The sequence below is a fragment of the Helicoverpa zea genome, chromosome 6 (genome assembly GCF_022581195.2).
Source record: "Helicoverpa zea isolate HzStark_Cry1AcR chromosome 6, ilHelZeax1.1, whole genome shotgun sequence".
In the NCBI taxonomy this organism is placed as follows: Eukaryota; Metazoa; Arthropoda; class Insecta; order Lepidoptera; family Noctuidae; genus Helicoverpa; species Helicoverpa zea.
Genome location: NC_061457.1, coordinates 116346 through 144066, shown reverse-complemented (window position 1 = coordinate 144066; position 27721 = coordinate 116346). Strand labels below are relative to the sequence as shown.

General features: G+C 41.9%; 2 protein-coding genes across 2 annotated transcripts; both read right to left on the bottom strand.

Moving 5' to 3' along the window:
* Positions 1–2879: 2879 nt before the first annotated feature.
* On the bottom strand, positions 2880–6289 carry LOC124631111. Its single transcript, XM_047165291.1, has 2 exons — positions 6136–6289; positions 2880–5685 (listed from the first exon to the last, which is right to left on the bottom strand). The coding sequence occupies exon 2, from the start codon at positions 5677–5679 to the stop codon at positions 3358–3360; it is 2322 nt and encodes a 773-aa protein (XP_047021247.1). The 5' UTR covers positions 5680–5685; positions 6136–6289; the 3' UTR covers positions 2880–3357.
* A 13379-nt stretch (positions 6290–19668) lies between these two features.
* Positions 19669–22757, bottom strand: LOC124631406 (probable G-protein coupled receptor Mth-like 1). Its single transcript, XM_047165781.1, has 4 exons — positions 21451–22757; positions 21286–21364; positions 20425–20748; positions 19669–20361 (listed from the first exon to the last, which is right to left on the bottom strand). The coding sequence occupies exons 1-4, from the start codon at positions 22439–22441 to the stop codon at positions 19998–20000; spliced, it is 1758 nt and encodes a 585-aa protein (XP_047021737.1). The 5' UTR covers positions 22442–22757; the 3' UTR covers positions 19669–19997.
* Positions 22758–27721: the final 4964 nt, after the last annotated feature.

The window sequence follows — 27721 nt, the reverse complement described above, 5'->3', positions numbered from 1 at the left end:
TGGGTGGATGGGGGTTTCCAGTGGGATGTCGGAGGGTAGAAAAGAAGAGAAGCCGTTGAGTTTGGTGCGTTCGCAATCAGCTATTGCAAGAATTTTTGAGGGAAGAGGAGTAAGGTTGGCAAGCGAGATTGCTGTGAGGGTGTTCACAGTGCGGAATCCCTGAATAATTTTGAGGGCAAAGAGCCGTTGTAATGAGAGGAGTTTTTTTCCGAATGTACGAGTATCGCAGTGCGCCGGACCATATGCTCGCGGCGTAGTAAATGATTGGCTGTATTACCTGCTCGTAAATGATACGTATTTTGTTAGTTTATATTGATTTTGTTAGTTTATAAGTTAAATATTTATACACCAGTAATGGTAGAATACAAGAGACTAATACTACCTACGTAAAACCTTAATGTACTGTATTCTGACAAATAAATTTATCTTTATCTTTAAGGAGCGACCATCTGACCTCCTCAACCCAGTTACCCAGCAACCCAACAGGTGAGACTGGTGTCAGACTTACTGACTTCTGATTACCCGTAACCATTGCCAAGGATGTTATATGGCAGCCGGGATCTACAGTTTAACGTGTCTTCCAAAACACATTCATTAGCGTCCAAGATATACTTAGAAAGTACATACTAACTTAGAAAAGTTGCATCGGTACTTGCCTGACCTGGGATCAAACAACCTCTATATTATATTATCAAGAACGGGTGTAACTCTCCCATTCCACCCCGCGTCAGCAGTCCTCAGATGGCAAAAGTTTTTGCTTCCAAGAACTTTAATTAATCAGCGGAAGGTCGAACTGTCACGAAAGAATCTCAAACATTTTCGTAACACTGTCCACTATCAGTTTCTGTATAATTGTTGTTGTATTAAGAAGTTCAATACCAATGAACGTTCCAATTTATAAAAATAAGCTGAGTTCCAATTTACAATGATGATTGAATGATCCATACCTATAAGAATATGACATGGGCGGTCCGATTTGTCCGTTCCGAAACAATTTTTAGTGTCCGAAGCTCTAAGCTAACCTAATTGAACATCCACGTGAGCTGGAAACGAAAAAACTCATCAATATGTAGTGTATCATCATGTGTATCATTCAATATGTAGTGTATCATAATGTGTATCACTCAATATGTAGTGTAGCAAGTGCTCGAGCAAGCCGAAGCCGGTTCGCAGAGAAAGGCTCCAATGTTCTGTGATAGTGCACATCCACCGAGCCGCGTTCGATGGACCGCAGCTATTACAATACTTTCACTACGCTATCTGCGCGTGCGCACTGCAAGCTCCATAAATCAGTAGTCCTTGTAGAGAAAGAGCTGCTCGCCAGTCTTACTGATATTATCTATTTGAGAACGCCTCTCACGGTACAATCAGGGGCCCGATTCTCCTAATTTTACTTAAGCGACATACGATTCACATTCGACTGAGATCCAATCCCGACTCAATTACAATTGAAGCGTATGTGGCATTCCGCTATTTTTTCTTTGAAACAAACGTTTTTATCCTTTTCTGTCATTTAATAATGAATCATTTTGTCTGCAAATGATTTACGATTGCAATATGATTGTAGAGCAAACTACCGTATAGACCAAAATAGCAGACCAATCGCAAACCCATCGAATGTCGTTGGAATACGATTGGTCTTATATTAGTAGCAGATTGCCCGATATGGTTAAAACTGCTATTGCGATTCAATTTCTATTCGGTTTTGACGTTATTAACTTAGAAGAATTGGGCCCCAGTTCAATGGTTATTTAATGGACATAATATAGTGGACAAAGTATGGACGTGAGATATTTCCTTTACATTTACTACAATTCAAAGCGTTTAGTTAGCAGATTGTTTTCCGGGGTCAATGCGCTTTGCAGGATTAATCGCGCCAAATCTGCGTGTACAATGGACTGGAATGCATTTCGAGTCGACCCTCAGCTCTCACCCCTCTGACGCAGGGGTGCACCGCATGTATCGAATTATATTAGTGTACGTAATGTTTACAACGAGTCCTCGCACTGCGCACGCCATTGTGCGACAATCCATAACTTATTAATTATTCTCACACAAAAGCTAGCAAACTTAGCGAGTTGCGGCGCAGGGGCCCGGGATAACAGACGAGGGGGCCCGTGGGACATATTGTCGCACTAAGGATTTTTGCTTGATATGTCTCTATACAGATCACAAACTCACCAACAACGACTATGTAGCAATGTTAATTAAATATCAAGTCAGAATATCCAGCACCATGTTGTATACGTAGTAACGGTTAGTGATATTTACGGCTGACAGTGTAACATAGAGATACTACACAGAGCATATTACTAATTTACTGCCAGTACCACGATTTATCCCACCCAATAAGTGAGTGATCCTTAGTGCAGTAGTGCGCAGGCCGCTCTCATTCCGTCACTCAATTAATCAGTGGCTAGTCGCGCTCGGCCGCAAGGGGGCGCTACACACCGCGCTAACACTCACTTTATTTATTTTCCCAAACGAAATGCAATTAGATCCGATACAGAGACAAATTGAACTAATCGCTCAACAGTTTTTTAGATCAGACTTTGTTTATGTAAGACTTCTCCTTCGTAGACTAGGGGAAGATGGGGGACAGTGAATCATTTTTTTTTCGAAGCGCCTGTATTACGGAATTTTAAGCTATAAGTACTGCGTTTTTGAATGATTCAGCTATAAATATATCTGTCTATTGAAAAAAAACGTCAACGGCCATATTACACAATAAATTAATGAGATATAACCGTTTTTTTTTAAAGTGGTAATTGATTCACTGTGACCCATATTTGGGATACAGTGAATCATTGGGTTGGGCACACTGGATCATATGGGGTACACAGGATCATCATTATTATAATAGTAATAAAACACAATTATAGACACAATATTTATTATTTATTGCGTAATGAGATCAAATAATACTTTCAGTTGAGCAACACTATTGTTGCAAGTCAAAATCAAATGAAGAACTCCCTCTAAATAAAAATTAAACTCTAAGTAAATTAAACTAGGTAACTACCGTTTTTGAACAAAAAGACAACAAAAATTAAATTCTAAAATAGTGCTTCACATTGAATCACTGAACAATGATATTCAATATTTAATTAGGTAAACATTTTATACTTTGAAAGTAATGAAATAAACTAACTATGAGTAGGTAGACTAGATCCGTCAAAATACCCTTAAGGAACACTTTATAATAAGCAATTTGTTAGCCACTTTGACATAAAATTCAAATTTTAATAAAGAAAACTCAACAATAACATCCTATGAGTAGATAATCAACATAAAAAAATATTAACGCAGATCTATTCTACAAACATTTAACATCTTATGAGTAGAAAAGAAAACTAATTAACGTAGATCTATTCTAGAGAAGTCCATATCAAATTGGTACAACCCTTGTACTCTTTTAGTACTCCCACTAAATCCAGGCTGAGGCAACACTAGTTTAATATCATATTTATTAACAGTAGCTATATCTGGAACATTAGGCAAACAAAATTTATTTGGATTCTTTGCAGACTTTCTAAGAAAGCTAACTTCTACATCTTCATTAATTATTCCTATAACTTTTGCTACATAATAGACTTTTTTCCCTCTCACTTGAAATTCGACCAGTACAAATCTTCCCTCTTCTGGCAAATTTTGTAATAAAGGAAAGTTATTAGGATCCACAACATCAATTTTATCATCGTCTTCATCAAAAGTAGGCTCTTCCTCTGAATAAAGACTCATACGCTCCTCTTCTTCACTATCACTGTCGCTTTCTAAGATTTTTCTTTTTACTACGTTAACAGACTTCTTTTTATTTTTTTGTTTATTTTTTTCTTCAGCTCTCTGTTCTATTTCATTTTTATAAGGTGTATCTGTTGCGATCATACTTTTACCTCTACGTATAACAGATTTTCCTTTCTTTCGTGGTCCTGCTTTGGGTAATCCCTTAAATTCGAATGGACTAATGAATTTTTTAACACTGGGTGTTCTTTTGCTGCATGCTGGAGAGGAAACCTCCGAATTTATCGACTTTTTTTGCGGTAAATTATGAGGGGAGGGAGGAAGAGAACATAAAGATGAGGATGGAATCGGACTGGGATTTTTGGATGGTGTGCGATGAAATTTTGTTATGTCAATTGTGATATTCAAAGGTGCTGGACTAGTTCTGGTAGAGGAAACTGCTTGCAATGCGAGCTGGGAAAGTCGGTTTGGTTGGATAGAAATGTGTTCTTCAGAAGGATATTCACTCGTTATATTACCGGACAGTAAAACTGCTTGAGACAGTAAATTCACTGAAGAACTTGGGGTGTCAATAGAGTGTAATATTGTATCATTATGTATTATTGATGGAGATGGGGTCCTTGTTCTCACATCATTCTCATTGTTTAATCTTTCTTCTTCTGGTGGCACTATATTTTCTTTTTCTAATAGTCTGTTTGTTACCTCACTGGGCGCGAAATCATCATCAGAAAATATGTCTCTGTTAAAGGGGACAATCCCGGTTGCCTTAAAGGCATTACATATGTTATTTGGGGTCATTGCTTTCATATGTGCTTCTCTAACACACGCAGCTACTTCATAAATGGAGAAGGTCTTCCCGGGGTTCCGCATCATCCAGCTGTCAACAGCTTTGTTATATGCCGTTTTAAAAGGGCCAAAAACGCCAACATCTAATGGTTGTATCTTACCTGTTGTGTGTGGTGGAACAGTGAGTATAGTAACACCATTATCTTTGGCTAAATTAAGAGCTTCAATGCTGATGTGTGACTCATGGTTGTCTAAAATCAAGAGACTAGGGTTGTCTTTTCTGCTATTTGTGTGTGTAATAAAGTGTTTCATTGTTTTGACAAATAGTTCCTTATTCATCCATCCACTTTGCGTGGCCAATCCTAGTGTTCCAGTTGGTGCACCATTCAGCATATGATTTTTGAAGTGCACTCGCGGAAAAATCATTACTGGCGGTAACGTATTTCCTAACGCGTTGATTATATAACATGTTGTTACCAGAGTCCCTCTTTCTGCGCTTGTGACTTTTGACACCTGTTTTTGTCCCTTTAATGCCAAAACTTTAGCCGATTTTTGAACAGTCATAGTATTTGTCTCGTCAAGGTTATACACTCTAGTTCCATTCCCAAACATTTCGTGTCGAGACATTGCAGTTTCTAGGTTGTCATAAAACATAGTGACATTATGTCTATTGAACGATGTAGCCCGACTAAGGCTACACCCCTCAGGTGTCCTTAAAGTGATGTTTGGATACCTTTTTCGAAAACCATATAGCCATTCAACTCCTGCCTGCTTTGTATCATGCCATTTCTGAGGTACTTCTATATTATTAACGACAGCGGTTTCGTAAACAATTTTGCGAGCATCTAAAGTAGATAAACCATAAAATACTTTGCAACATTCTGCTATATATTCAGCCAGAACTTCTTCTTGGTCTGTAGTAAATATTTTACGCACACTGTAATTAGGTGTTAGCTTTTCCGAACTTAACGGATCTTCGTTGGTTGATTTTTTTATTTTTTCGTTGTATCTGTATAAAGTTGTGAAAGGGATGTTAGTGATTCTTGCAACAGCTCTTATTTTTTGCCCATTTTGTATCATTTGTAGGGCATTCCGCATTTCTTCTTCAGTGGTTAGACCTATACTGGTCTTTCTTTTCTTGTATCTCGGCATCTTTACCTTAAAAATACAATTCCATTAATAATAAATTATTCTGATTCACTGTGCCACAAAGGCATGAAAAAAACAATTGTATTTATGTAAGTACCTTACTGTAATTTTAAACATTTCGTAAAAACAATGTTTACAGTTAATTTTAATTTTGATTTCTACATAATTCTTTGGGTTTCGCTTATGATCCATTGTGCCCCCCTGATTTCTTCATTTGGGGAACAGTGGATCTCGATCCACTGTTTCCCAATTCAAAATGATTCAGTGAAACCCAAAGATACCTTCATCAAAAAAACAACCTTAAAAAAGTTTTTGTTGCGTATATCACAAGCATCTATTTACAAAATAACATCATAAACATTAAAGAGCAAGGCCTTAAGACAAAAATCCAGCTAATTTAATTTAATATGTTTAAAACACGTGTTCAAAAATAACCTTAAAATTTATTATCGTACTTACCTAGTCTCGAGATATTCGCCGCGCGGCCTCCCGCTTCGAAACACTGCGAGCAACTAGTTAGGCGCGGGGGGCACCGCTAGGTCATCAAACACACAAGCGCGTGAGTGTGTGCGTGCAATACATACAAAGTTATGCAAAGTGATTCACTGTGACCCACGATCCACTGTTACCCATCTTCCCCTAAATAAAACATTAATTAAATCCTTTAAGGATACCCACGCAGTCTGCGATGTCTGACATCCGCCTCCGCCTATGACGCCGCCATTGTCACCCGTCCTCGTAAAATATACTAAGTATCCGACTGCCTTAAAGGGGTTTAATAAATTCAAGCACAAGCAATTGGAAAACATTACAGTAGCAACACAACACTTATATACATAGTTGTAGAAATGCGCTATCGTAGCACATCACGTTGAGCTGACGTCAACGGTCCATACACTGTATACAACATGTGTTACTCTTTTGTGTTAAAGTTGAGTGAGAGCGAGCCTGCGAGGCGACGCGAGCGGCCAGCGGGCGCAGCTCCCTACTGCGAGCTGTGCACAAACCTCCTAGTAACGGGCTATGACAGGGAAGGAATAGTGAGTGCACTTGTGTCTGCGAAAATGCTTGTGCAATATAGGTACCTAATATATCCTACGCAGCTGTCTGATGTCTTTATATGAGAACAGCTATTGTGGCCAAAATCAGCGTTAGACACCATTATATAGAAGCCTCACATTTCAAAATTGTATATTAGACTAGCTTCTGCCAGCGACTTCGTCCGCGTTAGAGTCGGACTTTGTGCAAAGAGAGGAAGAAATAATAAACACCAGCCCCTCCAATTATCTAAATCTATGCGTACTTACTGCTTCTTTAAGTAATAAAATGTAAACTATTAATAATTTGTAATTTGAACGAATATTTAAACACAAAAATAACTAATAGATACCAACCTATTTTATAAAATAACAACAAAAGAAAGTTAAAAATAAATTATTTAAAACCTAAAAGTCGCGCAATAAGGTTGAACGCTCTGAACGTCTATTCGCATCAATCGCACCAACAGCCAAATATTGTATGAAGCTCGCGCAGCCACTGCACCGCGCCGCGAGTCGCGTCGAGCGCGGCGACCGTTGCACAAAAATGATCCTTATAGCGTGCGTGATTCAGTATTCACGCGCGATGGCTTATTACCGTTTTTCATGTATAACTTTGGTGTTTCTTTACCGATTTAAGTCATTCTTTTTTTAATTAATAGATAATACTGTTCACTATGTTTAATTAGTGTGAGTGAGAGTGTTATAAACGAAATAGTAGACAAATATAATCAGAAAGCTCCGAACTGCTAAGCTACCGAGAGTTTTACGTGTTATTGTGAGTCAACCATAAAAGATAGACATATGCTGCCATGGGATATTTTTTACATAATTTTATGAAGAATATTTCCGTCGTACATGGTTTCTGTGTAGCTGTAACCATTAAGGCTGCACACGCGACGGAAGCTTGAAAAATGGAGTAACTTCTCCCGTTTTCCCAACATTTACCTTCACTGCTCTGCTCCTATTGATCGTAGCGTGATGGAAAGTATCCTATAACCTGCCCAGGAGTATGAAGAATATTTGTGCCAAGTTTCATTAAAATCCGTCCAGTAGTTTTTGTTTCCATAACGAACATACAGACAGACAGACAGACAGACAGACAAAAATTTTACTGATTGCATTTTTGGCATCAGTATCGATCACTAATCACCACCTAATAGTTATTTTGGAAATATATTCAATGTACAGAATTGACCTCTCTACAGATTTATTATAAGTATAGATTTATAAGTTTCACTTGAATACACGTCGTTTTCACAGCTAATTGAGTTAGGGCTCGTGAGACTCGTGGCGCGTGCTGCGAACATCACTTCGGGCAGCACTCACCGCTGCTCACTGCTCATGTTCATACCGACAAACTCGTCTATATGTTTAAATATAAAAATAATGCAAAGTTAAATGATTTAAACTCCCTTGACATTACTTTATTCATATAACCAGATAAAGTTGACCTATATTGCATGATTTTGATTTTGATTTTGATTTAAGTGTACGGTGCGCAAAGCGATCCCCACTCTTCCGCCGAGAGCTCATTATCCGTGCCGATAACTATACGGCGTCCCTAATTATAAAAAAAAAAAAAACTTTTTACAAAAAAATAAAACCGACTCCCAAAAACAACCTACCTTGCCATGTCGTGTCACGTCGCACTAACGTAGATTTGACCAATTTAGCTGGCCATAAGTCTTTTTTTTTTTAAATAAAGGTTATCATCAAATTGTGGGTAAAATGGAAAGAGGAGTACCCCAGCAACAAGAATTTACCACATCTACCTACGAAACATGCGATATGCGCTTGCACCAGTAGTTAGAACTTGACCTTAGTGCAAATTTTACGTTATACGTTTTTAGAGATCTCAGTAGACGGTATTAAAGAAAAAATATTTTTGTGCTATCTAATTGATATTAAGCAACTATTGTGATGGATTCGAGTTGTGCAGGTAACAGTTATTATATTTTAATGTATTTTAACGGCCAGTTTCTTCATCAAAAGTAAAAGTTAAAGTAATGTCTAAAGTAAAAGTAACGGTCAAATTCGTTTTTTCAAGGCTAAAGTGAAACTAATAGAAAAATTGAATTTGACCGTTACTTTTACTTTAGACATTACTTTGACTTTTACTTTGGCTTTAACTTTTGATGAAGAAACTGGCTGTAAGTGTGATCACTTAATTTTTTATAGTATTATTTCAATTTAAAAAGAGGGTGTGTAAGCAAAATATTTTTTTAGTAATTTTCTTATTTAAACACAATTTTGTTATATTGTCGCGTTCGACCGCGTAACATTTTTTTTAGTTTTAGATATTTGACATATTTAACTAGCTTACGACATATTTTTTGGCTGCGGATAGCTGCGGATGTCCGACTTACAGCCTTTTTAAGATTTGAAGCTCATACAAAAATAAAATACTTTTTTCTTTAAAATGTAACAAAGTGCATTTTTTTTGCTTTGGGTACCTCTGGCGTAAAAATAGTGACCCTACGTTATATTTACAATAAAATACAATAGCAAGATCTGACTAATTTGGAAGAAATACTGAATTACCTAGGAAACTAACTTTTGACCTATTAGGGTGACACACCTGATAATATAAGCAGTTTTAAACAAAGATTTGCATATTTTAAAACAGCTATGAAAGTAAGAAACTGAAACTGTAAAAAAAATCCTTAAAACTAATGAGAATAGGTTAAGCAGAACATTTGAACGCCCGACAAGTGTTGGAAATCGACCGGGGCGGCCATCTAAATCACTTAAAGATTGTGGTGAGAGGACTAAACGAAGGAAAACTAAAGAAATACGAAACTGAAGAAATGTGACAAACAAAACAAAAGCATCAAGGCAAGATTATTTTGCCCTGAAACAATAAAATATGCTACTACCAGCTGAATCAATCACAGAGTCTGATATCTCAGAGGCAGAAAGTGAGGAATAAAAAAAATAGTAATTATTTTTTTACTACATTACATATTATTTTGAATACATATAATAAAAAATATCATAACTACTTTTATAATGAAAATATATAATACTCGACATTTTTTTATTATTTATTTACGGTTTTGTTCAATAAAACATGCTTATTATCAAAATACAATGCTTAAATAAAAAAATAATAAAAAAATGATAAAATAAAGATAGATAAAACGAAATACATTCTAAAATATTTTTGGCCGCCTAAATTGGTCAAATCTACGTATGTGCGTCGCGTCGGCAGTTTGCGCCGGCCCTTACTGTAACGTTAGGGAGACGTGCCGCATCACTCGTCGCAGTCGTCATAGTCATCATATCATCACTCATATGACAGTAGAACATTAAACTTCATCTGTTTCCGGCAACCCACAAACAGACATTGAATATACACTTACCTCTCCTACAGACAACTTATTAAAGGTTGACCAGGGTCTTTAATTGAGAGAAGGTGTCCACCATGGAGAACAAGATGACTAGTGTCCACTCAGTCGCAAAGTAATTTGAATGCTATAGTCATCATGTTGTTGTTTGCAGTATGCTCGGCGCCGCGTACTACTCCGCCGGACCGGCCGCACAGAGCTTGATTTACCCGCGCGCCCCACTAGCCGCGAAACTCTTCGTAAATTTACTGAGGAAAACAACTCAACGCTCACACGAAAAAATAATCAATTAATGTACACAAACTGTTACTTTAGTTTATTGTCTCTAACTTTCCACGAATTCTCCATAAACAACATTTAATGACGTATTAATCAACGCTGTGTGTATTTGTTTGGACGCACAATTATCGTAAACCGGCTCCGGATCAAACAGCACACGGCGGCGGGTAAGTGCGGGGGCAGAGGGGGGCACTCGTCTTAATACCGGACATTAAAGTTTTACTACGCTAGCAATAGCCTCGCTCAAATTCTAATAGTGGTAGCGCTAGCTCATGATCCTGTGAGCTAATGAGGAGTTCAGCGAATGTGCAGAGCGCTTACCGGGGCTAGCATGCGCGCGTCAGACAGAATGTGTGGCCGAGGTCAATGAACGACCTTCACGGCGCGACCACGCTGCCGCTGCAGCGGCCTGCCACCACTTGCTACACGAGCTCTTAATAATATACGTCATCTTCATACATAACAGAAACACTTCGTTGGTCTGGTAAAAAAAAATAATTTAACAATTTAAAATTGTTCAGCATCCAATGACGAACATACAGTGGAGTTACAGAAATAGCCACAAAAATAGAGTCCGAAAAGCGGTTGCGTTATAAAACTAAAATACGTTATAAACCAATTTGTAAATGTGAACACCATGTAGCATTTTAATTGTCATTTTATCCTCACTTGTCTTTGCGATTCTACATGATCTTCGCATGCTGTTACTGTATGTATCAATACATACAAACTGTAATACCTATTATTTTTAAAAAGAGTAACCATGGAGTTTCTTGCCCGTTCTTCTCCATAGGAAGCTACTTTTGGAATGGGCAACTAGAATCAAACTTAGTTATAATTTTGACGTTCATAAGTGCTTGTAAAGGCCTAAATGAAATAAATGATTTGACTTTGACTTTGACTTTCTTATTTTTGTCATTTTCATAGAGTAACTAGGTATTTAGTTATCTATAGTATCGTAAATGTCTAGGGATGGATTTTAATAGTTTTATATTATTGATATTTGGCCTTACTACAAAAACTTTAACAACTGTTTTACACTTGTCTAAAAAAAATGTGTCTCCAAAATGAACCTTATGTCAACGTCATAATTTGACATTTTTTTAGACAAGTCTTAAACTGACGTTAAAAAGTTTTTGTGGTAAGACGGTTCGTGTTTTAATTCCTAAACAAAGAACATATTCAGTTTATTTTATTTTATAAACTTCTCGGCTGCGTCATGAGTATGCTTTCAACGAATGTGTGTGGAGCACACACGGCGACTCCTTTCATTACATCAGGACATGTCGGCCGTCGTCCTGCGCCCAATGTGCTCAGTGCGCTCACTGCGCTCACTGCATTCGGAACTTTGTCCTTTTCCGCAGTAAACGTGACAAAGAGCCGCATTGCGTCCACTCAGGTGACCATCATTGCGTTAGCCAACTATCACAGAATTTGCACTCAACAAACATTACGGCAACAGACAAGTTGTGCTGAACATTCATATAGGACTCATAAAATATGTGATAAGAAATAAATTACCAGAACTATATATCTACTAAATGGTCCATCTTAGACAAGTGTAAGTGAAAGTAGTAAACGATTTTTTATTTATAGTGCTTAAGGACATGTATCAGTCAGTATGTTTGGAAAGCGACGTGTTCTTGTTCACGGAGACTATCCCGCGATGTGGGGCGAGGCTGCAGCCCCTAGCGGCGCAGGACGTGCGGAAGGCGCGTCGCCGGCGTGTCGCTCGTACGTGCGGCTACTGTCGCCGCTGCTCCTCCGTACACCATTGTTAGCTGTGCTATTGTGTGTCGCTCGATAGTCTCACTGTTACTACAGTGCACAGCTTCAAATTAAATTGTCTCAGTTCCACACATTTTAGTATGTACCTATTGCTCCATCATTATGTTTGCCTGTGATGTGAGGTGATGCCTTCATGATTACTTATTTTATTCTGATTTTTACCATTATATAGCCATTTTAATAATTACCCCCCCCCCCCCTACCCGTCACAGGCCGGTCGCGCGCCTTGCATTCCTGCGACAGTGACAGTGTTGACATCGCGCGAGACACATTAACACTATCTTAAGAACTCTATCTAACTCTTGTGACGGAGTTATTTTGTTCCTTGACGAAAAATCTATTTGTGAGACAATGCTATGAGCGGCGCAGACTGGTGGGCGTCGCTCGAACAACATACTGGCTGACCTACATACTATATCGTAAGCAAACATTCCCGTGCACCGCCGAGCACTCCCGACCACCGTCTCAAGGAAGTCATTTTTATGTGATTCAATCTGAACGATGTAAATATTGCCGCGCGTGCTACATGCTGTCAGTTTGCTGGTCTCGTGGTATTTTTGAGTAATCTCTGTATCTTTGCTAATATAATTAAGAGGAGGCTTTATTTTTGTTTGTAAGTTTGTTCCCTAAAGAACCGAAAATAGACACGTCTAAACTCAAATAAATACTTCTTCAAAGAAGGAGTCAAGGGCGTTGCAAACTGATATAAGTAAATGGACATGGGCACGTTGTATGGGATTTGTTTTACCATTATTATTTAATATTTTGGTACAGTAACATTACACGTAATTTAGGGCTGTTCGCCTCGAGAGTAAATCCCCCACTGTTGCCGGGATTAATAAATAAATAAGTCGTGTCTAATTTCTCGCTTTAACAAAGTTTTTAGTTATTAAGCTATGTGAATACCTAATTAAGAAACAAATAAGAAAATATAAATGTAAGTATTATATGTAACATAGTTTAGTCCGCAAGAACCCTCGATTGCCCCTGATTGCCCCTGGTTGCCCCTGGTTGCCCCTGGTTGCAGGGATTATAGTTTTATACGTTTTATAATATAGTCTTATTGAAAATGAATTGTGTCTCGCGGGTAAAGGGACAAAAAAATAGAAATTAAAACATAAATAATGATAAACAGTCGATGAAAAGATACTTTAGGTAATATGAACATATTCCTGGGATCCCGGGGCATATCTACATGACCACAGATATCTTATTATAAGTACGTACGTAATGCATATGAACATTCAAATTTGCTGACCTCAAATGGAAGTAGGTAGGTACCTAATGGTGATCATTAATGAATAGCGAGGGGCGATCGCTTTCTACCTTCCGACGCGACACCCCCGAAGTTGTTGCGGTGACGTAACGGAGTGTCCTTGTGACATTCGTAACTCGCGACATTATGAGTGCTCAGTGGCGAGCCCGCGCGGTGACTCACGCGCACGCCGTGCGTGCACATCGGCTGATGCTTTTGTTGCATTGCGCAGGCGTCGCTAAAATGGTCACGTCTGTTGCCGCCGCAGTCTCCCGATAATGTGCAGACATGTGTCGTGTAGTTTCACTATTCAGTGGTTTCATAACTTTGCCACTAAAAGTCGTTTGATGATATCTTTTTGAGTCTCTAAGCTCTAAACAATTTATCCGGTAACGTGAACTACCCGCACAGCGGGTACCTGATTCTACCCTCATTTGTGTATAGTCAAGTACCTACGTGGTGCGATATGTTTCCCTTCATCAATATGGATAGGAAGGGAGGGTCAATAGGAAAGGAGGCCCTTTGCGTCGCTAAAATGAATGTCAGAGAGCGGAGGTGAGCCGATAATGTGAAGCGCAGCCGTGGCGGGCGCAGGGCCGGGTCACTGACCTGCCGCAACACATCGCGACATGGTTCATCATTGTAAATGCTTTCCACCCAAAATACATAACAAGACCCAAATGATGGTGTCATAAATCAAATCAAACAATAAATGTTACGTTGAAGTGCATAATTTTGATTTTCGTAATTATGAAAAAGTATCAATTTATCCTGTAGTTCTTTACCAGACCACAAAACCGTGTAGATGCAATCTTAGTTCCTCTTCAGGAGGAACGTTCCGCTTGCTGTGGAAAAATACTTCCCGCACACGGATACGAATAATTTCAGGATCTACTAGTCCAACTTTGTGTATTGTCATCATCACGCCGTCAATGATCAGCGCATGCGTAAGATTCCAGTTAAGGTTTGGTTATAAAGTCCTCGCCTTTTGCAACTGCATTGCGCTGGTCATAAAGAGTGGGGTGAAATTTCACAAAAAATGCCACATTAATAATAAGCTGTTGTGTTTCTAAATAAAACTAAAAAAAATCTAGCCGATTTACAGATAAAGGCTTCTTTTTATCCAGGGGCCCGATTCTCCTAATTATACTTAAGCGCCATACGATTCACGTTCGACTCGATTCGACTGAGATCCAATCCCGACTCGATTACGATTGAAGCGTATGTGGCATTCCGCTATTTTTTCTTTGAAATAAACGTTTTTATCCTTTTCTGTCATTCAATAATGAATCGTTTTGTCTGCAAATGATTTACGATTGCAAAATGATTGTACAGCAAACTACCGTATAGATCAAAATCACCAAAATAGCAGACCAATCGCACACCAATCAAATGTCAATCGAATACGATTGGTCTTTTATTAGTAGCAGAATGCCCGATATGGTTAAAACTGCTATTGCGATCATATTGCGATTCGTTTTCTATTCGATTTTGACATTATTAACTTAGGAGAATCGGGCCCCAGGTTCATGCAGAACGGAACGTTCCCACGGAATGCGGGTGAGACCGCTGGCAGAAGCTAGTAAATATAAGAATTAAATAATGTTGCCGGAAGGCGGTTTGCGGCTATTTCAGTGACCACCGCAGTGCCAGCCTTTAGCGACGCAGCCTGAATAATACAGCAGGCGCACCAGACACCCCCCCCCCCTTCACCGCGCACCCACCGCCCCGCCCGCCCTGCTGGTCCATTAGGTTCCAGAGTTACTCGTACAAGAAATATTTTTGTGGTGGTTTATTTAGTCGTCAGCAGCGGCTAATAGACGGAGAGCCGCAAACCGTGTGGCTCTTCTCGTCTCAAAGAGTACAAACCTATACCTACATTCATATATTCGCCACCATCCCAGCAATTAAGGAAGACCCTTCATTTGTTGTGTTTACTGTTTTCTGTGTGAAGCTATTCCCTCGTTACCTGCGCTATAGCTGCGGTATGCAATCGTTCGACTCGCCGACTGTAATCAATGCGCCAGTAATGGTCGCGGCGGGCACTACCCACGACAGAATAACCAAATTGTGCACAAGTAGCGAACAGCTTCACTCAACGATTTCATAATGTAACAATGTAATGTAAAAGCTGACAATATTGTTTACTAATCATACAAATATGTTGAAGTTTAGTGGCGAACCTTGGGGAAGGTCTTGGAGCAGTCTTTTTCCTGCAACGACGACGACATATTTTCACTGATGATTTTTAACACCTGCTTACCATAACCGGCTTTTAGACAATCCTGACGTAGCATTGTTATGCCTGTGAGCGCGCGAAGCGTGAGGTGGTCAAAAGAATTGACGAGTCGGGTGTACGCGTAATGTTTATCTGTCGCTGTTAATGTTTTTAGGTACTTTGAACACCGACCGACACAAGACAGGCACGAGGCAGGACGGCACAGCTCAGCTGAGGAGCCGCGCGGAGCCTGCTGGCTCGTCTCCAGCGAGTGGAGCGAGAGACAGCGCGCGCACTCGCTAACGGAATAGAAATCGGGCGGCGCCCGCGCAGCATCCCGCGTCACCGGTGTCAAGCAGATCGTGACCGTTACCGACTCACGAACAAGGCGTTTCTCGCGAACTTTACTGCCACAAAAATTCCTTCCAAATGAAGCGATTCTGATTTATCGCCGTAAGCTGATTAAAGACCATAGAGTGCCCAATCAAATTACCGAAAACAACAATCACAAGATCCTTGATAGTGTTGCATTGTAATAGGAAAAGTGTGATTGTTTTTACATGCTAACAGTTCTGAACCTAGAGGCGGATAATATCGTCCAGGTGCAGTAGTGCAACCCGAGCACCGCGCCGCGCCCTCATCAGCTCTCTTGAATGATGCTATGCTGTTGAAGTTTCCTAACCTAGACACGCCTTGCTGAATTCCGTAATAACAAGCAAAGAACATTTATTTATAAGTTCGATCCTTCCGGCAATCAATATATGTATAGGGAGGAGTATGTTCAGCAGCGAACGTCCAGCGCTCGCTCTGTTGTCACGCGAGTGAGGCGTCTGTCCGCCCAACACGTTACTAACATTCAGGAATTGTAAATGTTTACACATTACTATATTTTATGGGAAACAATGTTATCAGTATCAGCTTGCGTCGGGAGCGCGTGTGCTGCGGTACTGACTCCCGGCCCCGGGCACGCCTGCGGCGCCACGAGCACACGTATTACAGTCGTTATTTATGACTATAATCGTTTGAGGCTAGTGACAGTGTTAAGGCAACGCGTGGAAGAAGTGGCGCGCTGCAGGCACTGAGCACACAAGCAGCAGCAACACTATTCATTATGCACTTGTTAACCGTCTTCCCAAAAAGGAGGAGGTTCTCAATTCGTCGGGATCTTCTTTTTTTATGTATGTTCACCGACATGGGCGTAGCCAGCTTTGGGCTCAGGGTGGGGCAGCAGTCAACCTATCCTCCGGGGGAGGCCCTCCGATTTTTTGTATCTTGAGCCGTTAATCTCAAACTTGTTAATTTCTTAATTTGAGAGGTTTATATTTTCAGGTACAGAAAATAAACAATCACACACAGGACAAAAGCCAAAAGTAAGGGCATATAGTGTGGAGTAGTGTGGACGTACAATGAACCTACAACGATCACTGTTCGCGAACGTAGTTTTCCGCAGTGATTTCACGGCTCTTGGCGAATATGGACGATATAATAATATTGAATATGGACGATATAATAGTTGCCGCTGCTATTGCAGCCAACCAAGCCCTTTTTATAACGGGCGTCACAAGGGCAAAACCGACAACAGGCGGAACGCAGCCGAGCACGAACGAAATGCTCGGAGCGTGGTCGTTAGAGGCTTGTAAGTTGGTCCACACTAGACGAATTTTGTTCGGCTCGTGCTCCGCTCGTGCTCGACTCTTCTAGCGTAGATGCAGCTTAAGCTTCGCGGACACTAGGAATGCCTCCAGGGACCACCAGTGGTCCGCGGACCACCGGTTAAGAACCACTGTGCTAAACGATCGTTCTATTGTACAGGTCGTAAATGGCTGGGCAAGCAAAATAGCGAGCGCGGTTTTTACACTAGGATAAAATTGCATTTCCGAAATTTTGATCACGTCTACCATTTCATCTCTTTCAATGCATTATTTTTTGGATTAGATGGACGGCTCGGCTCGCTACGCCACATAGCAACTATTCTTTTAGGGAATACGGCTCGCTTTCAAATGAAGCGCGCACCGCGCACGTTAGGGAACTCGAGCGTGTATTTTGTTTTGATCGCGCTCTTTTCAAAGTCGACAATTTTTTTGTGCAATTACTTACGGATAGTACATATGATTGTTGATGTTTTTAGTTAGAGTTAGTAAAAAAAAATGTTTAATCAGACACCTTATAGGTCAGAGCCAGGGCCCAGGGTGGGGCAAGTGCCCCAGCTTGCCCCAGTGTGGCTACGCCCATGTTCACCGATTACTCGAAGACGCCTCGACCGATTTGCAAAATTCTTTGTTTGTTTGATAGGGTATACCTTCCAAGTGGTCCCATAATCATCAGGTCAGGATCTGATGATTAGAACCCTGAGAAATCGAGGGCAACTTTCGAAAATTATAGGCATGCATAGGTTAGAAACTTGACAATAAGACACTATGCAACAGTGAAGGTTTAGAGCTGACCTGATGATGGAGACCAGAGAAGATCGAGGGAACCCGACAACTGAATATGTAAACTACCTCATGTTTGGGCTTATATTAGGCCTAAAACAAGCGACGTAAAGCAGCGGGCGTGGAACAGGCGCCGTTTCGTTGCCTCGCGTCGCTTCAGTACAATTCACTCGCCTGCGCCGCGCCTGTTTTTATTCGCATTGAAGAGAACTTGCCGCTAATGCGGATAGTGACAACTATGCTTGTCACTGAAAAGCCGAAAATAAACTTTTTACAATAAAATAAAACTGACTCCCAAAAGCACTGAAAAGCAAAAAAAAACTATTCTTAGGTGCATCGGCCTAAAAGTCAGTTGCGAAATAAACATATCCACTTTTGGTTATTTATCCATTGATGATTTTATTTTATTTCTTTTTTTTCCAGCTCGTGTCTTGTACCTGCGTACCCGTATTCTGTACCGCGTAGCGGACAACCTAGATGAGATATGTTTTTAAACGGTTTTATTTAGCTCACCCTGTTTGTTTTTTTTTTTTTATTTATTTATTATTCTTGGGTCAAATTTAGTAATTCAAATTTAAGTACCTTCCTGTTGTCAGATTGATCTGAAATTTGGTACACACCTTCAATTCCGATGACAATACAATATAGTAATATCAATAACATTGTAAATCCAAGATGGCCGCCGGTACAAAATGGCGGATTACATATTTTTTCCACAACCCCCTCAATATGGGTATCAAATGAAAGGGCTACACAAGTAGAATACTGTCAGCAACCCCAGCGGGGCCCAGGCCTGCGGGATTGTTCGAAAGAGTTACCGTGGTCCTGGTACAAAAAAGGCCTACGACGAAACACAACGGGTTTTAGTCAGTAAGAGACTGGCACTCCCTCACCGCTGCTGACCCATATATAGAATGAGGAATATTCGGTAGGCATTTTCATTAAATACTAAAAACTATAAAATAAAAAATATGTAAAAAAAACTTTTAAGTTAAACGGTTTTACTTTATGTGCACTGAAAACTAGAAAATAAAAAAAACTGTTAAGTCCTTACCTATAAACCTACGGTGGTCCCGGTCATATTAGACTAAAATAAAAACGTGGGGCCCTCTGAAATCCTACCTATGGCAAAGCATATCTTTATACTTTGGTAGATCATGAGCTCGGCGTGCGCTGGTGAAGCTGCTACGGCTGATTATTGATTGTCAAAATCTCCAGTTACGATTATAGTAAGTCGATGCAATCCACACCTATTATACCTCTAGAAGAAAGTACTACAGCAATAGTTAGGTAATGGGCCCCACGTTTTTATTTTAGTCTAATATGACCGGGACCACCTACGAAGGTTTATAGGTAAGGACTTAACAGTTTTTTTTATTTTCTAGTTTTCAGTGCACATAAAGTAAAACCGTTTAACTTAAGTTTTTTTTACAGATTTTTTATTAAGTTAACAACATAAGTTCTAGAGGTATCCATCAACAGACTTGTTAACAGTTGTTGAATATGTTCAGTGTATTCAGCAGGTATTTGGCGCCACGAGCCGACGCGGACACGCGAACTGACGCGGACGGCGCGCGCGAACAAAAGATATCAACGCGCGACCCACCCACCGACTATTAAGTAAAACTACACGTAATGGTTTAACATTTATTTTTTGATCAACAGCCAATCTAACAGGGCAAGATGTCACCAAAGCTCACGTATCGGGAGCTTTCGTCGTTCGCTTTCTTACATAAAAGACACATATCGCAATTACATATATTTACACAGATTTACACTTCTACACATCAGGCGCACTGTTCGTGTCCGTCATCACTTCATCAGCGGTCAATCTTACGACAACACCGACCGTAATCGTTACGGAAATACAAAATAATACTGAAGAATAAATATTCACTATGACTAAGTACGTAAAGTACATTAAAGCTCGAGAGCCTCAGAGGGCAAAGTTGAATGTGTCACTCAGCACACGGTCTCCATGGGGACGCGCGGCGGTGCGGCGTGCGGCGCGGGCGCGGCGGCGGCGGGCGCGGGCGTGGTGTGCGTGAGCGACTCGCCGCAGGAGGGCAGGTGCGTGGAGGAGTGCGTGGCGCGCGCGCCGGGCCGCCCGCGCGCGCAGCACGCCGCCGCCGCGCGCTTCAGCGCCGCCCACGCGTGCGGCTGGCACCCCACCACCAGGAAGATGAAGACGCCCTGCAGCGCGTTCAGCAAGTCCGTGGCGTACCACACGTAGTCGGGACCGCCCGCCGCCCACGACACCACGTCGGCGCCCCACGTCACGCCCATCACCACCACCAGCTTGGCGCAGACTCGCCCCAGCGCCGCCCTGCAAGCAGCGACAGTGAGCGCGGCCCGGCGGAGCAGAGCGCGGGCTCGAGGAGGTACTCACCGCTCGGACGTGGACTTGACCTCGTCGCGGCGCCACAGGCCGCAGGTGAGCTGGCGCGTGGTGGACACGAACAGCGCCAGGTTGACGAGCAGCAGCACGCCCACGGGCCCGAAGAAGTAGACGAGGATCTCCATGTCGCCGTAGAACCAGCAGCGCTGCACGGCGAAGCGCGGGCGCAGGAAGGGCGCGGCGGCGACGGGCGGCAGCGCGTCCAGCGCGGCGGCCGCGCCCGCCAGCAGCAGCGGCCCCCCCCACGCGTACACCATGTACACGCGCAGCCGCCACAGCTCCTGCCCGCGCTCCAGCGACGTCGGCCGGAAGTCACTGCACACTCCCACCATTCATTCACTATTCTCTTATTTAGCATTTTTGTAGACCGATATGGTGGCGGTTTCTCCCGCGCATCCCGACTACCTACATCACGCACTCAAATAAAAAGCCTATCGCGATCAATGGCATATCAAACACTGAATTCTTTTCTTGGATAAATAAAGACTTTTTTTATCATTCCAGTCACTCCTGGGATCAGCGTCTTTAAGCTTACAACGAATGCTTTATAGGTGCCTACCTATATATTAGAAACTAGCCGTCTTACCGCGGCCGCAGTAAGATATAGCCTAAGCCTAGCTAGGTGTTACTCGGGAAGAGTGTTCTATTTGACATCAGGCTGCACTGCATTTCTATTTCCAAGAACTGTGTCAGTGAAACAAACTAAAAAAATAGTCGCATCGAACTGTTCTAATTAGACTGCTGCCACCGCGGTAACTACACTCACAGCGAACGGGCTCGCATTCCTTAGAACTTGTTCAGTAACAGACCTTCGACATATGACGGAAGAATTGAAGAGGAGGAGCTACTCACCGGAAAGTCCACCAGATGTTGAAGCACATCGTGTTCAGCCAGAAGAACGCCGACAGGAACAGGAAATGCATACACACAGCTGCAGCACCGCACATGAAACAAACAGAGCCGTCAGACTCGCACTCGCACTCGCGACACTCGCACTCGCACTCGCGCCGAGCTCACCCAGCGCGCGGCACAGGTCTCCCGGCACGCGGTCCCCCGCCAGCTGCGTGCCCGCCAGCAGCACGTCGCCCAGCATCAGCGCCGCCACGTAGTGCGTCTGGCAGCGCCAGTGCAGCGCGTGGTGCGCCGCCGGCAGCGCGAAGCCCGCCGCCAGCGTGGCCGCCAGGAACGCCGCGCCCACCGCCAGCCCCGCGCCGTACAGCGTGTGCCGCGTGCTGCCGCCGCCCGCCGCACGCGCCGCCGCCGCGCACGCCAGCACGCGCGCGCCGCGCTCGCCCAGCAGCGCCTCAGCGCACCACGCGCCCGCCGCCAGGCGCGCCGCGCCGCCGCCCGCCGCGCGCAGCTCCAGCACGCCGCCCGCCAGCCGCGCGCCCGCCAGCGCGCCCGCAACGGCGTAGCGCGAGCCCTCGGCGCACGCCGGCCAGCCCACGCCCACGCTGCCGTTGCTGAGCGCGCGCAGCTCCTCCAGCGCCTCCCGCCCGCGCTCCTCCGCCTCCACGCAGCTCGTGCCGTTGAAGGCGCTGCCCTCGGCGCAGCACTTGCTGGGCTCCAGCGGCGCGTCCGCCTCGCACACGAGCGCCGCCGTCGCGTCGGCGCAGTACCGGTCGGGTGGCAGCGGCGCCGACGCACGCCGCAGTAGCATAAATCCGTTGTTAGCGAGCAAAGCGTAAGGTGCCGCGTGCTCGGGCAGCACGCGCAGTGGCTCGCACGCCGGCAGCTGGCCTTGCACCACGCGCCAGTGCGGCGGCAGGAAGCCGGGCGCCAGCAGCGTGCCGCGGCTCGGCGCGTACACGCGCGGCGTCCAGGCGGCGGGCGCGGCTGGCGCGCACGGCGCCGCGCCGGCCGGCAGCACGGCGAGGCGCAGCGTGTCGGCGCTGAGCGCCTGCCCGGCGGGGCAGCAGCGCGGCACGCTCACGGGCGTCGGCTTCACGCCGCCCGCCGCCACGCACAGCGCGCTCCACGCCGCCAAGTAACCGATCACCCGAGACATGTCAGCGGCCGCGCCGAAATCACCGATCACACCGACGAGTACACTGTCCCCAGCCAGGCATCGCTAACTCGCACACTTGTCCGTCATACATACACAATAACTGTTCGATGAAATAGCGGGTTCCCTATGAAATGCCTGGTTGGAAAAACAACACAATATTTAGATCAACAATGATAATGTTGAACGAGAGTAAACACGTGGTGAAAGGTCTAAACCACAGCGAACGCAACCTTCCACTCGGGGAGTTGGCACGGTACTGCCGGCAGTCGGGGTCGGTCGGCTCGCGGAGACGCGTACAGCTGACTGGAGGCGACGCTCCCCCCCCCCCCTCCCGCCTCGCGCGCCCCGCACGGTCGCCACACGCTAGCTGCACCGGCACACTGCACTCGCGCGTCGCTACACACAATACAAACTTACAATAAACCTCGACCGACTAATGCAAACACCCGCCAAATGAGTGGCGAGCCACGGACTACGCATTGAGGGGCCGTAGTTATAATAAAACGAAAATTGAAACAAACTAGAGTATTTTAACAGCTTCAGCTGGCGGTTTCAACCAAGAAATAGCCAGTAGCCTCCCTCGATAAAATGAGCTATCAAAGGCGCTCTCTGGACGAACCATTAAAATTCCCAATATTACGAATTTTGCATTGACCGCGACTATTAACCCATGCCATATTGACAATTGCGAATGGTCGCTAAAAATCATTGCGCAATCTCCAATATTAATGACCTGAGCATCTAGGGAATTGACCGTCCAGGGAGCGCAAAACTCTAAAGTCTAAAGTAAACGGTCATCAGAGCCTTGAATATATAAACCACTCTGCGACGATGAAGGCTGGGGTGGCTGTGGGCTATGTTTGATCCAGACACGCGAAGTAGTAATTTATGAAGGTAAAAAACCTGTGTCAAACACATTTGTACTGGATATAGGACTACTTACACTGTGTAAATGAAACTACTGACGCAAACAATAATAAACAAGTATTAGTATAAGTAAAAATGTGTACTTAAATTAATTGATTAGCAATTTAATTTATTATCCCAGTAGACAGGGATGGGAAAGAATATTTAGAGACCTATAGTGTTTTTTTGTTATTATTTCACTAGGATAGTTTTTTTTTCTGTGTTGTTTTATATCTATGTAAATAAAATATTTTATTTACAACAAAAAAAATGTATATTACATTGTCAAATTAACAAATAAGTAATAAGCTCTTCTTTCGCTTGAGACACAGGTTTAACCTTGTTCAAGCAATTGTAATGTTAGCACATACAGTCATGGACACGTAATTAAAGACACTGTTGGAATCTTAACTTACCGGGGCATTTCATCTGTATTTCTTTTTTTACATTGCCGTGGGAATTTTCTTTTCTATTTTAAAATATTTAAGAAGGCATTGTGAAATATTAAAACTAATGACTATATTTAATAATCCCCCGCACCTAGTTTTTTTTCGCTTTATCCGAATCCCGGGCGGTATGATCCATAACGAAGCCTGGCCATCTAATTAAAGACACTCCATTTGCTCAGGGGAAGAAATAGTTAGGAGTAGGAGTTACCTTTCTACAACAACATTCCCTACACTATAATGAAACATTCCAATATTTATTAATATTTGGTTTATTTCATTTTACCTCAATAACATTACGACATCCCTGAACGAGCAAGCGGTCAGTTTTGCAGAAGTCGCTAAGGGGATTTTCTTCCATGCTTAATTAAAATCTGTGTAAAATTGATCGATGTTCCATGTACAACTTATTGCCATGGTATTTTTCGCCTATTAACAGTTTTTATTTCATTGGATTTGCAATAGGCCAAACCAAAGCCGCCATAAGTTGCCCGATTAAAGAGTCATTTTTACTACCCTTGCAGTGTTTTTCAGAGCTTTTCTAATTTGGAAAGTCCTAATGACCGGTAAATTATGCTTAGCTTATAACGATATGCTTGTTTATGAAATATTATAGTACTTGAATTCGCCTATTTTTAATAATACCTTTCTGAAGGGTCTTTCACTAAACAGTGGCGACCAGCCCCACACTATAACATTTTGCGCCTCCTACGTTTGAGAACTTTCTTGGTGTACTTTGGTTACATCACATGTTTTGGAAGTGACTAAAATCAATTATTTTTTTAGAATTCTTCAAATCCCTTTGTTCTATCAGATAAAAAAATCATTTTTCAATACTTGTTCGGAGCAATTTTCACCTTTGCTAGAAAACGCCAACTACAGTACTGTGCGGTGCTTTTCCAAAAGTAACATCTTCCGAAACACTTTGCACTACAGGTTTTCCCGACACGGCTGTTATCTTAAAGTTCTGCAGACACAATTTTCGTCCTTTTAGCATCAAATGACTCCGAAACAGTACCGAATAATATTAATGGTTATCTATTTTCGTTATAATACCACCATGAAGTCTGTTAATGCGGATAAGTTTTCCTTGAAGTCGGTTTTCAGTTGTTCTCAAACCTTGAGTTTTTTAGTGCATTAACAAGGCAACTTTAATAATAATTTTATTACCATGTTCTTATTACAGTTCAAGTGGTATGAATGAATCCGCATGATAAAACTTTATTTAAAAAAGCCTAAAATATTTTACTTACCAGAAATTTTGTTTTAGTCGTATTGATTGGACTAAAATGAAAAATGTTAATGAAGAGAACCTAAATTATCCCAAATTTGAGTTCTCATAAATATTTTACTCACTCAAAAAAAAGTATGGCGACTATTTCTATATCTTCCGTTTTTTTTTTCTTAACTAAGCATTTACTGTCTTTAATTAGCTGACCAGCCAAGTATCCGCTACAAAAGTTAGTGTTCAGTTCCCATAAAGCGTTTTATCTAAAGTATTAAAGACAGTAAATATTTTTTGTCCTTAATTTAAAGAACACAATGTGATATTTGTTTTAATAATAATTAGATTGAATTTTATACCGTGCTTAAGCTCATTAACAACAATTTATTTCACTTCGAGTCGGGGGGTGTCTTTAATTATGTGTCCATGACTGTATGTCTAGATTTTAAGAAATAATGTTGTATTTTAGTGTGAACGTTGATAAATGAATAATTTGATTTGATAGGAAAGTAGGCAGCAAATGCTACCAATTTACATGAACAGAAGTGAATATCTTGTATGAAAGAAAGAAAAAATGTTTATTGGCACAACAAAAGACATACACATAATATACAACAATAAGTAAGTAATAAGTAAGTGTAAGTTTTCCGAAAATGTTAAAATAAAATAACAAAATGTTGCGCCAAATATGTATGACGATAAAGATGGCCCGACTACTTCTTGTATCATTGTTAAGACGGTTTTACCATGTCCCGCGTTCCGTGGAAACTTATTCCTAAAATGGGAAAAGGTATAGCCTGTGTCACTCAGGGTTAGTGTAGCTTTCCAGTGAAATATGTTTTCAGCAGTTATACAATTTATTTATTTATTTTATATTTTATTTAGTTATACAATTATAATTGTATTTGCATAGTCTAAAGACTCGGAATCAGTAAAATAAAAGGCAAATAGTATAATTTTATTTAAACTGTTATAATTAGGACTTACTTGTAACAATCGGCATTCAAACGCGATAATTGTATACGATAACTTTATTTAATATGAATATAATACACTGAATACTATAAAGAACTTCTTGTGAGCGGTACAACTTCCATAGTTGAACTTGTTAGTCACCTTTTCGGCGCCGTCGGTATTTTTCTGTAATGTTGTATATTAACATCATTTTAGACCGACTTCCTAAAAAGGAGGTTCTCAATTCTTAGGGACCTTTTTTTATGTATATTCACCGATTACTAGAAGATGCCTGGACCGATTTGCTAAATTCTTTTTTTGTTTGATACCTACCTCCCAGATGGTCCCATAATTATCAGGGCAGGATCAGGACCCTGAGAAATCGAGGGCAACATTCGAAAATTGTAGGCGTGCATGCTTAAGTTAAAAACTTAACAATGAGTTGTAAGTTTGATAACACTATGCAACACTGAAGGTTTGGAGCTGACCTGATGATGGAGACCAGAGAAGGTCGAGGGAACTTGACAACCGAATATGTAAACTACCTCGTGTTTGGGCTTATATTATTTGTAGATATTGATGAGAACTTTCTACTTATGCGGATAGTGACAACTATGCTTGTCACTGAAAAGCCAAAAATAAAAAACTTTTTACAACAAAAAAATAAAACCGACTCCCAAAAACACAGAAAAGCAAAAAAAAGTATTCTTAGGTGCATCGGCCTAGAATTCGGTGTCTAGTGGATGATGATACATATGTGTATTTTGCCACCGACTTCTAGGCCGATCCACTATAATAGTTTTTCTTTGCTTTTTAGTGTTTGAATTTTCTACTTTTCTTCTGTTTTTAGCGTAGCAGCCTATGACTGGGAAGTTGGAATAGTAACCATACTAGTTTGAATCGATATAGAAATAGATCTATTAAGTGGTGATTATACCTAATTAGAAAATTGAATTGCGGCTCAAAAGTCTTGACCACCCATGCCGAGTTGGTAGCCTGCCAGTTTTCATTCGGTTGTATTATATACTTAGCGAGCGTGCGGCGGAACAACAATTGAAATCCACGCAGCCGGTTCCCTCAGCATCAGAGAGAGAGCTCCAGACACACGGCGATACACCGTCACATGCTGGACATACCCACACTTGGTCTGAGGAATATTTATGAACTTTGATGCCTGAATTAAATGGATGAAAATACTAGTTACCACTCATAGGGTACAAAACGTTTAACAATTTATGTAGAATTAAGAATGCGGCCAGCGAAGGAGTTAAAGTCCATGTTTGAGCCTGTGGTTCACGTCGAGAGTGAAGCGATTGCTTCTAGGCAAGCGAGCTCCACCTTCCACCACATCGTTGCCTACTATCAGGTGAAACTGTGGTCAAACGCGTGCCAAAAAGATTACGACCCCCGCGACCCCCAAACTGTAACCATCTGGTTGAAAAATCTTCTAAATACATATTAGGTACTAGCTTCTGCCAGCGGTTTCACCCGCATCCCGTGGGAACCTCTGCACGAACCCGGATAAAAAGTAGCCTATAGCCTTCCTCGATAAATGGGCTATCTAAAGAAATGTTCGAAAGAATTGTTCAAATCGGACCAGTAGTTCCTAAGATTAGCGCGTTCAAACAAACAAACAAACTTCAGCTTTATAATATTAAGTATAGATACGAAATTAAAACAAAAACAAGGTGTTTGGAATTGTAAGTTCCTTCTAAAGAAGTCTAGTCAGTCAGAAGGATTAGCAAGTAA

Excerpts from the sequence above, each read along its gene's own strand:
- LOC124631406 (XM_047165781.1), bottom strand. The coding sequence starts at position 22,441 with ATGTCTCGGGTGATCGGTTACTTGGCGGCGTGGAGCGCGCTGTGCGTG. Across the intron at positions 21,365-21,450 it reads AGACCTGTGCCGCGCGCTGG|CTGTGTGTATGCATTTCCTG; the intron begins GTGAGCTCGGCG and ends GCGGTGCTGCAG. Across the intron at positions 20,749-21,285 it reads AACATCTGGTGGACTTTCCG|TGACTTCCGGCCGACGTCGC; the intron begins GTGAGTAGCTCC and ends GGGAGTGTGCAG.
- LOC124631111 (XM_047165291.1), bottom strand. The coding sequence starts at position 5,679 with ATGCCGAGATACAAGAAAAGAAAGACCAGTATAGGTCTAACCACTGAA.